At 44.2% G+C, this 14,994-nt stretch overlaps 1 protein-coding gene across 13 annotated transcripts in view; it reads left to right on the plus strand.

The window, feature by feature from the left end:
* The window catches only part of PMS1 (PMS1 homolog 1, mismatch repair system component), a 2,204,114-nt gene that overhangs the window by 489,737 nt on the left and 1,699,383 nt on the right, over positions 1-14,994 (plus strand). For all 13 annotated transcript variants that reach the window (XM_069615650.1, XM_069615653.1, XM_069615661.1 and 10 more), the window contains one exon: positions 13,971-14,073. In XM_069615650.1, coding sequence (XP_069471751.1) covers positions 13,971-14,073 — 103 coding nt within the window. The remainder of the gene's footprint in view (positions 1-13,970; positions 14,074-14,994) is intronic.

The following is a 14,994-nucleotide window of genomic DNA, read 5'->3' on the forward strand; positions in this document are numbered from 1 at the left end:
AGAGACAGACCCTGATCCACACCAAGTAATAAATGGAAAAACCTTAAGGAGAATATTCCACGACATACCAAACGACTTACCGCGAGACAGCCGTAATGGGACCAAAGACTGACTACATAGCAAGACAAAGGACAGAAATACCCGGACGATTCATCTATAGCACCATGACCCTATACTATAACTACCCACAACATACCTACCCACAGCAGATAGCAAGGGAACAGGAAACTCTGTGCCATTAACACCAATCCAGAGGGTGAGAAACAAAATAAGCACCCACACTACACAATGTCCACCAAGACACAGCGGGAAGAACAATGCGCCATCACACAGTAACTACAACTAAACAACAACCCAAGGAAGTCACCCCACGGAAACCAAAGAACCAACTAAAGACAGTCATGACAGGAGGAAACTAACGACTGAATACACAGACTGACCTAGACAGATACACTAGGATGCCCCATCAACAGCACTCCGACCCTGAACCATTCAAAGCCTCAACCGACCAGGGCCACATTAGACAACAAGAGAATAGATAGTAGCAACCCAGTTCCACACCCGAAAAAAGGTTCAGACACACCTTTCGCTCCACGGTAGGAGATGGTAAGCATTCCATACAATACTCAGTATGATAAAGCTGGATCAGCGCAGCACCAGCACAGCCAAACAGCCCATAAGGAACCAGCAACAACCCCACCCACAGGGATACAGCCAGAATGAGACCAGAGGTACCTGACATCAAACCTGGCATCAGGGTGCAGACCTCGCCAACCCACCCCTCGACTTTCTGCATACTTAACTCACGCAAAGTCACACAACCATTTCTCTCCCAGCAATCCACACGCACTTTATCACACCACAGCAAAAATACAAACAGCACCCACAGCACCCTCAGCACACAAGGTTTCGCCGGATCCGATACTTGCACCAAAGCCCAGCACTCGGTCTATACCGAGCTGAAGCTGCCAACAGCACACCACTTCTCCCATTCTCCTACTCCCCTCCTCCCGACTAACCCTACCTACCCTCCTTCCTGTTTTCAGATCCGCCAGAACGCCTGGGGACCAATTCCGTTGGTGACGGTGAGCTATATAAGTACCTTTTAACATAACATATCTGACTGCCGCCACCCTGGGACTGGTGGACTTGACATCCCAAGGTGATGGACTTTGTTTGGGGAACCTTGAGACTTCATTTGATTTCCAGATTTTGATTCCTGTATTGAACCTTGGCACTTGTATTAATAAGAAGCCTCAAATCTTTCTATTTTGTCAATTCATTATGAATCCATAAAAAAGTCATAGGGCCTCATTACAAGTTTGGCGGTAGCCATGCCCTTAATAAGGGCATGGCTACCCCTAAACCTGGGTCCGGGTTCCGCAAAAGGGGACTTACCGGGCCATTCCGACCTTGGAGAGCCCGGTAAATCCCTTTCACAGGACCCAGACCCGGTACGTTGCCATTCCCATTTGAGCCCCCGTAGGGCTCAATGGGAATGGGGAGGATGGGAACCACGGCCCTGTTGATAAAGGGGCCGTCGCTGCCATCCGGTACTGCTCGCGTGTGCCGCTCTGCACGCCTGGTCTGACCAGGCATTCCAGAGCGGCACCCGCAAGCATACTCAGAATGTTGCGGCGAGGTAACAGGCCAGTGTTGCCTTATCGCAACATTTGTAATGAGGCCCATAGTCCCTGTAAACAGAATGAGCAAACATATATTGTCTAATTGAAGTACCTACTTATTTATTATTGGTGTAAAAGAAATGGTTGACTACTGCACTAGTGCAGTTGGCTGCTCCTTTTCCCTACGATTTTCTTTATGCTGTATTACTGCAGTTTGTGAAAAAGCATTCCTTTAAGATGCTGACCATCCTTACTAGGCATGTTGCCCGCCTTTTCATGTTATTCCTTTATTTTTCCCTACCGGACAGCATATATATGTATTTTTTAAATGAGTACACTACATTTGCCCATCATGTCCAGCACCAGTCTCTTCAACTGAGCTCTGCTTGCTTTACATATAACCCACAGGTATTTTTTGGGTCTATTTAATATTCAATTTGAAGAATGTATTGCCTGCAAATGATATTGTTGCAGCAGGAGTGCAGCAGTGAGTTCAATCAGCTGAATGGAACTTTTGCACCAGGAGCTGTGTTTACCTGGGGACCACCTACAACGTGACACAATACTACCTGTGAAAACCTCTGCCGGCACGGGAGTGCGACGGCAAGTGCAGTCTGCTACTGGATGCTGTTGAAGGTTCTTCTATGTTTCTCCAGTGACGCCAATTATTGGTGAGTGTATACCCCGGAGTATAACAACTATGTACGAACTCTGGAGTAAAGCTACAACCTGCTCTCTTTCCAAATTTCCGAAAGAGGGTACCCCTGGCAAAGATATGGGGCCTTACAGTACAAAAGCTGCTCCAGTGCACTCTCCCGAGCCATGTTATTCCTTTGAAATACAACTCTAAGGCTAGCAGGATGGAAGCTTCAGAGTTGCCCCCCACATTTAGTAAGCTTCCTAGCTCTTTGCGGGGTGAGCGAGCAAATTATTCCAAAATTACTGCTTTCTTTCCCAATAAGGGAGCCGCAATATTGGAGGAGACCTTGGCCTCTAAGTCTTTACCCTCTAATATGATAGTGCCCCTCGGTCTCCATTGATATATCAGATGACTAAGGAACTCATCAAGAGTTGAGCGGTAGCCCTTAAATATAGCGGAAATGGTATTGCTGTTGCCAATACCGCTCCGCCGGATCACGACTCTAAATCCTGCCGGCGCCATCACAGCCGGTGTCGAAGCAGAGGGCTGTAATAGCGCTGGCAACCAAACGCACTATTAGAGACCTATCACAAGTACAGCGTTGGCGCACATAGCACCGGAAAAGGTGCTAATACCGCTGAAAATACCCCTGGCCAAATGCTGAAGGTAAAAAAAAGAACACATGAGACAGCAATAAGGGCACAGGTGGAAACAAAGCAAACAAGAGGCCTACAAAATAGCCACCCATGGCCCACACACTCTTCCCAACACCATGTTTCCGTTTGGAGCCGGGAGCCTTGATGTGGACATGTACATGCTGCGCCTGGAGCTACAGAGGCCTGACAACCAGCCCAGGGCCCTGGGAGCACAGGGCGAGATGGGAAGGAGGAAGAGGAGGAGACCAGCACCAGCAAGGCGTCCAGCCATCCCCACGATCAGGCCAACACCCTGGGCCCTGACTGATGGGCAGTTGGTGTCTGAGTACAGGCCGGATAGGGCAACCATCATCCAGTTGCTGGACACAATCCAGGCTGACCTAGGCAGCCGTATAGCCATCAGCACCGTGGTGCGCCCACTTGTAAAGCTTGTGTCCTCCTACAGTACCTCGGCACTGGCAGCTTCCAACACACCATTTCCTTGATGCATGGTATGGCCCAGTACACCTTCAGTGCTGTGCTGGTCCAGGTGCTGGATACACTGCTGCTCCATGTCAATGAGCACATTGCATTGCCAGCCACACAGGCACAGGTCAACCGAGTTAAGGCACAGTTCCATGCCATTGCCCAAGTCCTGAGCGTGATTGCAGCCCTAGACTGCACACATGTTCCACTTGTAGCACCCCGGGACCATGAGGCAGCTTACAGAAACCGGAAGAGTTTCCATTCCCTCAACATGCAGATGACATGTAGCCCCAACCTAACTTTCAGCCACAACCATAAACCTAGTCTTCGATACACTGCTGCATGTACATTGACACCAAGTGCATGCAAATTGAACATGCCACATAACACCTTACGAATTTACACAGGCTGCATGTATAGATCAGCCCATGCATGTCCATAAAGATGATGGATGTATACCAATATTGCTTTGAGATAGCATGTACCTGTTGCACACATACATGACCATACTGCTTAGTTAAATGATGTGTAACCCTTGCACATCCACTGAACCTACCTAGGCCTAATGTACACGTTTTGTCCCCTGCAGGAGATTCCGGTTACCTGCAGTACACTTGGCTCATGACCCCTCTGCGTAATCCACGAACACCAGCAGAGCTGGCATATAACATTGCCCATAGGCGTACACGCATCTGTGTGGAAATGGCATTTGGATTGCTGAAGGCATGTTTCCAGTTTTAGACCGTACAGGAGGGGCACTGATGTATGCGCCAGAGAAAGTGGGGACAATTGTACTCACCTGTGCCATGCTGCACAACATCTGCTGCCGCAGGCATGTGCCACTGCCCCCGGATGCTGATGGCCAACCACCTGGGGATGGGAGTGACGATGAGCATGTGCCTGTGGCCAGGGCAAATGCACACGGGGATGGGGTGAGGGAGGGGAGGTTGGCCAGACAGGCATTGATTGACAATTCCTATTGATCCTCTGGATGGGTATATGTCACATACATCACCTGTCAAATAAAGAGCACTTGAAGACAATCATGAATTTCTAAGCTTTCTATGCAGTATGAACAGGATTTATTTTGCGTGGAACAAACCCACCTCCACCCACCAAAAACCCAGCACACTTCCCACCTCCCCCCACCAACACCCCAGCACACATCACACCCTCACCCCACCAACACGCCAGCACACATTCCCCCCTGACCCCACCAACAACCCAGCACACATTCCCCCCTCCCCCCACCAACACCCAACACAGTGCATGTGGGTCTATGTGCCCTCAGGCCAACAGTGCTCTGTCCATCTATGAAGGACGTTGACGCTTCCCACGTCTGGCACCTTCTTGTGAGCGCCATTGGGGATGTCACAAGGAACGTCGCCTGGGCGAACCCTGCAGGGATTCCTCTGTGGGTGTTGTCGAGGTTGATGGAATTTATCCCGCCAACGGCAGCTGCTGGCGGAGTAGGTTATTGGCCTCCCACATCTGCTCTGCATGAGCTGATTGGACCTCAGGGTTCACAGACTCTCTGCTCAAATCCAGTGAGGGCCGCAGTACACCCCTCAACGACTCTACGGGTGCGGGCATTGTCCTGCGCCATGGTCTTGGCTGCCCACCAAATAGCACTCCTTACGGCCTTTATGTGGCAGTTGTGCGCACCCGCCATGTCCTCAATTTGCCTCTGATGTGCCTCGATCATGTCCAGGCGTCCCATTACTGATGCTCCCAGAGCTATGGGTCTGTCGCGTGTGGGGCTCGTCGGCCTGGCAGGTCTACGCAGGGTGATAGGGGAGCTGTTGTTGGACGTGGTGGCGTGTCTGGTGGGGCTGCCCTCAGGTGAGCCATATGAGGGGGTGTCAACATCGGGCAATGGTGTGTGGGCACGACGTCCGCGTGCTGGGACATGGGTAATGTGGCTTTCTCCTTGCACTTGCTACGGGGTCCCTTGGGGTGTGGCCATTTCCTGATTGGGACTCTGAACGGGTGACAACACTGGTGCAACATGATGTTCATCACTGGATGTGTGGCCGCCCTCTGTGTTGGTCCAACTGGTGGCTAACTTCACATCCTGCGATTTTACCCCTCCTCTTGGTGGCTTGGGGCCGTTGAGGCGGTGTGACTGTGCTGCGATGGGGTGAGCTGGGGTGTGTCCTACACCTTGATTTGTCAGGCCAGTCTCTTCTCTGGGTGGTGGTGCTGGTGGAGGCGCATCTGGGCGTGCGTCAGGATGGGCCTGCTTTCTTTTCTTCAACATTGCCATCCGATGATCGCTGCGTGCCTGTAGGGAACATAGGGTCTGGTATGAGGACAGTGCAACTTACATTTGTACGATGCATTTAATGCTTGACAGGGGGTGAGGGCAGATTTTGTATCATGTTTGCCATAACATGTTCATTATTCACAATGTTGGGACTGCTGGAACGTACTACGGGTAGGGGGGGACACAGCTCCGATATGTTGGTGTGGCATCTTCTGATGTGAATGCACAGCTCGCATGGCGCTGTCAGTGAGGGGGGTCTTTGATAGACACGCACACATCACATTGCTGTGGACAGGCCATGGATCTGTATGCCTTGGTGCTTGCATTTATACATTGGAGGTACTTCAGGCTACTCTTGATACCTGGGGGCGCTAGGGTGCTGTGGTACAAGGGTCACTCATGGGTGGCTGCGGTACATCACACGCAATGCACCCACAGTGCCTGGTTGTCAGACATTCACACAGAATAGGGACGGGTAGACCACACACAATGCATTTTCCAAGGGGGTGTTACTCACCTGCAGCCTCCTTGGTGCCAGTGCCTGCCTCCGCTCCTCCCACTCCCTCAATTATACCCGCGTCTATTAGGGTGGTGATCTGCTCCTCCCATGGTGTGAGCTCTGGTGGTGATGGTGTGGTGGTGGCCCTCCTCCAGTCCCCATGGTCTCACTCCTGTGCTGGGCCAGGAGCCCCCAAACACAGACCTGCAAGTCATTGAACCGCTTGCGACAGTCCTCCCCATCCCATGGCACACGGCTCACCGCTGTTAGTCTGGCTGACCGCTTTTCAGATCTGTATGTGCCGCTGTGTACTGGTCTTTCTCTGCTGTGGGCCATACAGCTCATCGTGATGGCTCATATACTTAATTCAGGCTCTGAAAATGTGGGTTTTCTCACCCTGTGCAGGGCAGATGTGCCCCTTACACGCTCCTGGGACATTTTGCAGTGTTTCCAGCAGTGGATGGCTTCCAGGGGCAGCGATTTCTGGCGGATTGTGATTTCCAAAATGGCTGCCGCTTTGTTTCCCGTTCTGGCGATGACGCATTTCCCACAGCGCTAATAGCGCGGGATGCCGACGGCAACGCAATGTGCCCTGTTTTTTGGGGTCGCGCCCACTGTTATCGCTGTGTGCGTTTTCCGTTAACGCCACGTCCGTGTGCGCGTGAACGCCAACTTGTGATGTTGCGTTCTTAACCGCCACACATCACAGCGTTAACGCAAATACTGCTCTGCAGGAATACCGCCAAAATCGTGATGAGGCATTAACTACTTAATATTTGCCAGACTGATTATTGTTTACCTGCAATTTTAGATACTTCCTTAGGGATTGCTCATGCAGCCTCTCGAGCGGCTCGATCACTTGAGCATTCAACAGCATTGTTCCTTCAATCTCAGATAACAATTCTTTGCTTTAACCCCTCCTCCCCTTTTTCTCCCCAGCTGATGGACAGTTCTAATTCTCAACCGCCTCTTGGCACAACAATATCTGCGGTAAATTTTGTTTTGAACCCTACATTAATCATTTCTCATAGGTTTTTTTCCATATTTTTGTGTGGCTATTTTTGTTTGTGGTCCATATAGTAAATAGTAAATCATTGTTATATGGATACACAATGGTGTTATGCATTTTTATACATTTTTATATTTCTGTTAATGGGAACTCATTTTTTTTTATTTATACATTTTTAACATTACAAGCAGAAAAGGAATTACAGCACAGATTGCATGAAATAAAATAACTCTTCTGACCAATATGAACCTACAGTTACAAAAATGTAATAATTAATACAGTGAGCTAGATAAAATAGCCTAGAATAGAAACAGAGATAAAGAACAGAAGGAAAAAGAGAAAAAAAACACATACAATAATAATGTTGGATTGACTCTCCACACACTAGAAAAAAACCTGCCCCACACTTATTATAGGTGAACTTGTTTGTATTTATGCAGTCTAGTTCGTGTGAACAAAATAACCATCAGTGCCCTTTAGGATAACACGTGTTTCAACACATCAGTGTCTTTATCAAATCAGGACTCATACAAACTACATTTCATATTACATGTTTCAATCCACATCATTTGTAGGTAACACAGAAACATAATAATAATAAATCAAAGATTTCAAAACATTGTTGTTTGAAAACGCATCAATGTTATTATTTGTAGAATTACAGACATTGAGGAGGGGTGAAAGGGGTGGAGGTTTTAAGGTTGTGAAAAGATAAAAAAATAAAATATAAACAAAAACCAAACAAAAATTGGATATAAATAAAACAAAAACAAGAAACAGCGTCAGTTTTGCAATTCAAATGAATCTAGGGCACAATATCGTATGAATACTCATAGAACAACATTACTGCCCATGGAGGGTCTTACCTAAATTCCATATCATTTGTTCCAATCTGAATAGCCCTCGGTTCACGGGTTCAATACCCCTGGGAAATGAATTAATGGAGATCATTTGTCAATGGCTCATCAACATTTAAAGTAAGTGTTTGTATTTTGGGAGCGTGTTGGTGTTTCCCTCTGTAATGCACATTCTATAGAGTGCCAACACTTTACAGTGTTATGTTTGTGTTATGGATTAATTTCGTTCTGGTTTTTGGAGATTTGTATGTTGTACATATATTGTCATGTTCTCTCTGAAATCTCCTCATCTTAAATTTAAAGCAACTCACTAGTTGGTTTGGATTCTGCGTATACAACTTGCCAGATAATCGGAGTTAGTTTCTTATTAACATTGATCAAACGGGTCCCTGGGTATCCAGTCGCATATATTCATATTTGTTTTATATCTCAGGTCGTATACTTCGCGTTTTTCAAATATTTCAAAAGCTTCTAGTTTCGATCCAAGTAAGGTCTACACACGAGGCACCACGGGATAAATGGACCTCTAATAACGAGCCCGCTCGAATGAGCGATTGTGATCTAAAGGGCTTACCTCCAAAATTTCTCTCAGTCTCTACACGTCGGCTCCAGTTAATGGCCATGCTGAGTCGTATATACAAGTGTTGCCGAGGCAACACTAGTTCTATTTTAGTTTCTTGTTGTTTCAAGCCCGTGAACGAAAAGCCGGGCGCCATGTTTTGGGCTGGATTGGCATAGTGTGTATAGAAATGACAGGGGATAACCCCAATGCACCCCCATTTTGATGGAAACTAAAAATAAATTCGACATGAATTTTATAAAAGTTATTTTTGTCAGAACATTGTGTGGGGAGTAGCCTGACTAATACCAGGGTTTATTTATTTTTAAAATAAATTTGGTCATGGGTATTTTAAATAATCGTGAAGAATATATATATATATATATATCATGTTACCATGTAATGCATTATCAACAGTGGTACTCTCTGGCATGCTTAGTTATAAATTAAGATGGTGTAGATAATAGTTTGCAGTATTCACAACAACTTTGAAATCAGAAAAATACTGGAAAAAAATTGGCACCTCCTAAAACTAGATCAACATCTCAACAAGTTCATTGATGAAAAACCACAACTAATCTTCAAAAAGGCCAAACGTCTGAGAACATCTCTTAGCCCATCCCTACTCCCTAAGGTACCAACATCGGGTCAAGAATCCTGGTTGCCAATTCCATCGAAAGGATTTAGGAAATGTGGATCATGTGGCACGTGTAAACTAACATATTCCAACACACAAATCTTCAAGGATTCACGAGGAACATCCTTCAAAATCACTGAGACCATTAACTGTCGCAGTAAATACATAGTGCATGCAATCACCTGTATATGTGGTTGAATATACATTGGGAGCACTATAAGAGAACTGAGGTTTAGAATACGTGAACATTTTTATGGCATGAGCAAACAAGACGCACTATTACCATTGGCACACCACTGGCAAACTAACCACCAATTGGAAGACAAGAAAAACCTCTGGTTTATTGGACTCAAACAAGTAACCCTGGGTGCCAGAGGTGGAAATAGAGAAGCACTACTTCGTCAAGCCGAAGCTCGACTAATTTGTAAATTTCGTGCTACAGAATTTGGCCTAAATCAAGACAATGAGATGACACACTTTTTGTAAATGCAAACCATAATGTACTATCATTGAAACAAACTATTATCTACACCATCTTAATTTATATCTAAGCATGCCAGAGAGTACCATACCAATCCTTTGAGTTACCAGAGTACATAGCTCCAAATAGCTACTCTTCTCACTCCTCGCTATGTCAAACACATGCCGCAGATCCTCAAGCCCTAAAATCTGGCCCGCATCCAACAAGTCACCCAAACACAATACACCCTTTAGTATCGAACTATTCCAAAATAACCTTTTATTATTCCTCCGAAGTACGGGTTATACCATAAGGAAGCTTCTCTATGTAGCCAGGTAACTTCACCATTCTCTTACAACCAATGACGCAAAGCCTTATGAGTTGTTTGTATTGTGGGTAAAAGTTTAGTTGCTCGTGGCAATTTAGACATTGTGTAAATGTTTTCAAGACAGTTTGGAGATACAGCCCACTTTTCCATACTTAGCCAAATTAGCGGATGCAGCATATTATGAGAAAAGTACAATGCAGAATTTTTAATGTATGTATTTTGAATACAATTTATAACAAATCACTTTTTTAGATCATCCTTCTGGAAGTAATTTATTATGTGTGCAGCATTATATTCAACCAGAAAGGACTCTAATGTCATGTATGTTGTTAATGCACCCAATCTGTCCTTCCCTGTAATAACCGGGGTCCTCCAATATGTTTTTTGGATGAAAATATTAACACCAGCATAAATTACCAAAAGACAGTTCTGACCACAGTGAGTTCTAAAATTGTGTTTTGTGTTATTTGTTGCAAATAAAAAGTGTGACAATCTGCAGTTTGCATCACTTCCCTCAAATAATGCCCAATTTGATATCCAATGTTCATGTGTCTCACCCCAGGCGGGCCCTTGCTCTTGTTCAGTCCAAGCAACGACGTACACAAAAATAACAGAAGAACGGTGCGATATGCCATCCAACGACGAACCTGGGGGTGATCTTATAGCACCTGACAATTTGAACTGTTCTATTTATCAGAGACGGGAACGGAAAGCTGCTTATAACCCTATAGACGACTAGAAAAAGAAACCTAAGAACATGAAATCCACTGCATCGAATAACAATTGTCGATCAAGAAAATTCCTTAGTAGTACCCAGCTCCCTGTTGTGACAGCCGTGAGCCTCTGATCGGAAAGGAAAGAGGGGAAGAAATTAGAAGGTCTTGGTTAAAAGTTCTAAAAGTGTATTGTCGAATCCTTCTGGTGTGACTCAAACACATGAAGAGGAATTTCTGGTAAATCCCAATTATTCAAATTTGGCTATCTAGGACAAGATTGTAGATTTTCTATGCAATGTCTTGGCATACTCTAATGAGAAGGGTGTCCTTCATCATTCTAGGGACAGCCCCTGGAGGACTCTGAGATGCAACTTGTGGCTGTCCGCTCCTCTTTCATTCCAGTGCTGCTAAAGTTGCCAGTTAAGGACCTTCCTCCAACCATTATTAAGGATAACTCGATAAGATTCACACAATCCCTGTGACTTTGCTTTCTCAATGCTAGAGCAACAGAGATAGGCTACTTGGAGTAGAGTAAAACCTAAGAGTGGCTCCCATCAAGAGGTAACATTTAGACCTCTTGTAAATCAGTCTCTGTCTAATTGTTTCACCCTGGAAAGAATTTTAGTATCCTCTGAGGAAATCATCCTCAATAGGTCAAACATTTTTGCTCTGTTTAGCTCAATTCCCTCTCTTAAGTCTATAGTTTCAAGTGATATTGACCAAGCAGAGTTTATAAATGAACATCCTCTTGATTGCTATATACTTCACGTTTTTTCGAGAATCATAGTGAAAGCCTTGTTATCATCTGTTTCAAAACTATTGTCTCTGGGATATGATGTAACAGAAAAACCTAGGCACAGAATTACCAGAAGTTTGCCTGTAACAAGGGTGCTTTATAGTGACCTCTCTAATCAACCTTCAAGAGTCCTTCTATTGCAGATCACTTGTGTTAACGATGGCTCCCATTATAGAAAGGTCTTTTTTGAAGGACGGGAGGTTCCTAATCTCTCCACTAGTGTAGAAAACTGCTCCTTGTTGGCAAAACCCTCCATCCAGAATGCACACAGTAGGGTATAGTTAAACAATATCTCTATTGCCTGTTATGTTAAAATTGCATCATGGAACACTTTTCTTATCGCACCCTTTTTCATTCGGGAAATTTCACTGTAAATGCTTAAGATATCTTTCTATTTCAGGACATTTGGCTCTTAAAGAAATCCCTTTTGTGGGGCTAAACCTTATTTCGCAACACCGCCATGAATGGTCCCCTTGATCATTCTTCTAAGGTCCTTTTGCTGGCTGTTAGAAATGGTGCAGGGTTTTCCAACCTGTTAGTCCTGTCCGAATCCTTTCATACAAGCTGTTGAAATTACCTGTGATAAGAAATGTGATCAGGGGTATTTCCCAAGAGTCCTTTTTAGATGCCAATGAAGAAATCCTCGATAATTGGCAGTTGGCATGCAACTCAAATAGTATATTGATTTGCAGCGACCTTAATTGGACATGCTTGGACCAAAATGAGGGTCCTCTACTTTCCCAGAAGGGACTGTCTGAAGCTCTGAACCAATGTAACACCTGGATGGCCTTAATGCAAATTTGGGGATTGCAGAAACTTAATAGAAACATCACTGGGGATATTCCTGCCCCTCACACTTGGTCCCAGGGATATTTTAGGGCTATTTTGTACTACATATTTGCCACAGATGTTATTTTCCAAAGATGTTATACATTAAAAGTTTGCAATACAAGCAACAGCGATCATTTGGCATTGCAAATGGAATGGGTAATTTCAGGTCAAGTGAGACCTAAAATATTCTGGGCCAGTGATTTGGAGACTAACTCTGCAGCTAATAGACTGAAATGGAACACCATTACAACCATCGTGTTTAATGCATATCTGAAAAGTGCACTTGGAGGAGTATCTAATGTAGACTTAGAATTCCTTTTTTCATCTTACTATTATACCAGTGTTTTGGTTGAATTCTATAAATTATCTCATTCAGCCTGTAAAATCTTGTATAAATGAAAACATATATTCGATAGAGAAATTCAGTGGGAAAAGAGAGGCTACCGTTCTAAATAGCGAGCATTGGGTCCCCATTGTTCACTGTTAATTAAGCATGAAGAGGCTTAATCTATGTTTTAAAAACGGGTTAGGCAACCATAAAAGCTCACTTACACTAAGTTACTCTGAAAATATGCTAATGGCTCTCAGTTCAAGGAATTCTTCTGATTTCTGGAAACTTCTTGATCTTAATTTTAACACCTAAGCCTCTTCCCAAATATATCCTATTCCTGCAAATGTATGGATGGATGAATCACTTCCAAGCCATTTACTCCCTGAGTAATGCCCCGATTCGCGCTGTACTTCAACCTCAAGTGCCTCTTTGAGCACTTCCGTTTGATACAGAGGATATTATAAACGTAATCATCAAAGTTAAAAGTTCCTGTGCCCCTGTCCCTGATGGCCTTTTGAACGTTACTTTGAAAGGTCGCACCTTTCGATGGGCATCTATACTATTTGCCTTTTTTAAACATATATTGAATACCCGCACATTTCCAATAACATGCTAAACGTTTCATGTTGTACCCATTTACAAAAAGGGGGATAGATCTAACCCTCTGAATTACCATCTTATCGCACTACTTGATGTTCCCAATAAAATGTTTGCCTTCCTGGTGTTAAAGCAACTTTATAAGTGAGCCTTAGAAATGGGGAAATTTGACATCCATCAATGTGGTTTTATGCAAGGGATCTTTTAACTTTGGGTATAATGCAGTTTTCTTCTATTTGTATACATATTTTAAATATGTCTGGATGTTGGAATTGTTTTTGAGTGAAGTATTTGATTCTATGTATATGTTGAGTTATTTGCGAAAAGGTTGCTCATCCTTCCCTATTGGACATTTAATATATTTCTTGTTCTTCCTAATCTATTTGTTTGGTATTGTGAAAGATTTGAATTTCAAGCCAAGGCACAATTGAATACAAAAAAATATATATTGTTTCATCACGTGAAAGTGGCTTGCTGTTCTATGCCATTATTCACTAATCTATTTAATAATGATCTATTGCATTTTGAGATCGGTGGGTAGTAAAAATGAAACTGTATGTTGTGGAATATGCATGTGTTTTCATTGTTATGGCACAGTGAAGAAAAGTGCTACAACACATTATCTGTTTTGCAAAGAATTGTTATAGTTCGGTCCAGTGTTTACAGATCTAAACTTGAAAACATAACTTTTGTTTAAGGTTTATATCACCACAAAGACAGCTGATGATGATTTAAGTACTCAATATACTCTGGATAGGAGTGGTCATATCACTTCTCAAAAGCCCTCTCATCTTGGACAAGGTAAGAGCTGGTTGTTCTATATATGCCATTATTCTTCTGCCTATTGCAACACCAACTGTTGTGATAGTGATCAAAACCCAAAGCTGCTGACTTTTGTTTAAATTTGTGAAAAGGGAGGCCAGCAGGTGCCATCTCCTCATACGTTTACAATGGAGAGGGAATCTTCTTTGGTAAGAAAATAAACCGATTGCAAAATGTCCACATTGTGTCCGCCCGTTATTTTGATGTCAATTCACTTCGTTAGACATTACATACAGACCTACTGTTCGATGACGTGGGAGGTGCACGTCTGTTATCAGTGAATGACCTCAAACGTATATGCCGGGTACAGAATTCTGCCCTTCTGAGGCAAGCCCCAACCTTAGAAGTTATTTTGGTAAATGTGGTGTGTTTAAACTCTAATAGTATGTCTTTGTCACGAAAGAAAGGAACCTTTTTGCCTTGCAAAAATAGGTGCAGTGCTCCCTAAATGTTAATAACACACCCTGCCTCTTAAAACTTGGTCATATTACTGCCCAATAGAAGGTGTTCTTAAAAAAGAAGAAAGAAGAGAATTTGCACACTAATCCAGTAAGGGTGGCTCCCTTGTGCCTCCCATACGCACCTGTTCATTCCTGTAGACCCTCGCACTTATAAGAGGAGGCAGAGACCTGGCAGTGGTGAAGCCCGGCGGCAATAAAGGGTAGCAGCTATTCGAGTCGCAGGCTGCTCTGACCTTCTACGAGAGGGTCTTTGGGTGTTGCTCACGGTGGAATTAACAAACAAGATCCATGGTTGGGCCTTGGTGAATTGTACTGCACATTCTGCAGGTCAGACTAGACCACAGCTGAGTGAAGTAGACTTCAGAGTTTAAAGCAGTATTGGCGGTCCGACGGGAGTCTTAATCCGTGATGTATTGAACTGCACAGTATTCTACCACTC

Source organism: Ambystoma mexicanum, chromosome 9, assembly GCF_040938575.1.
Source record: "Ambystoma mexicanum isolate Mex_15411 chromosome 9, UKY_AmexF1_1, whole genome shotgun sequence".
Lineage (NCBI taxonomy): Eukaryota > Metazoa > Chordata > Amphibia > Caudata > Ambystomatidae > Ambystoma > Ambystoma mexicanum.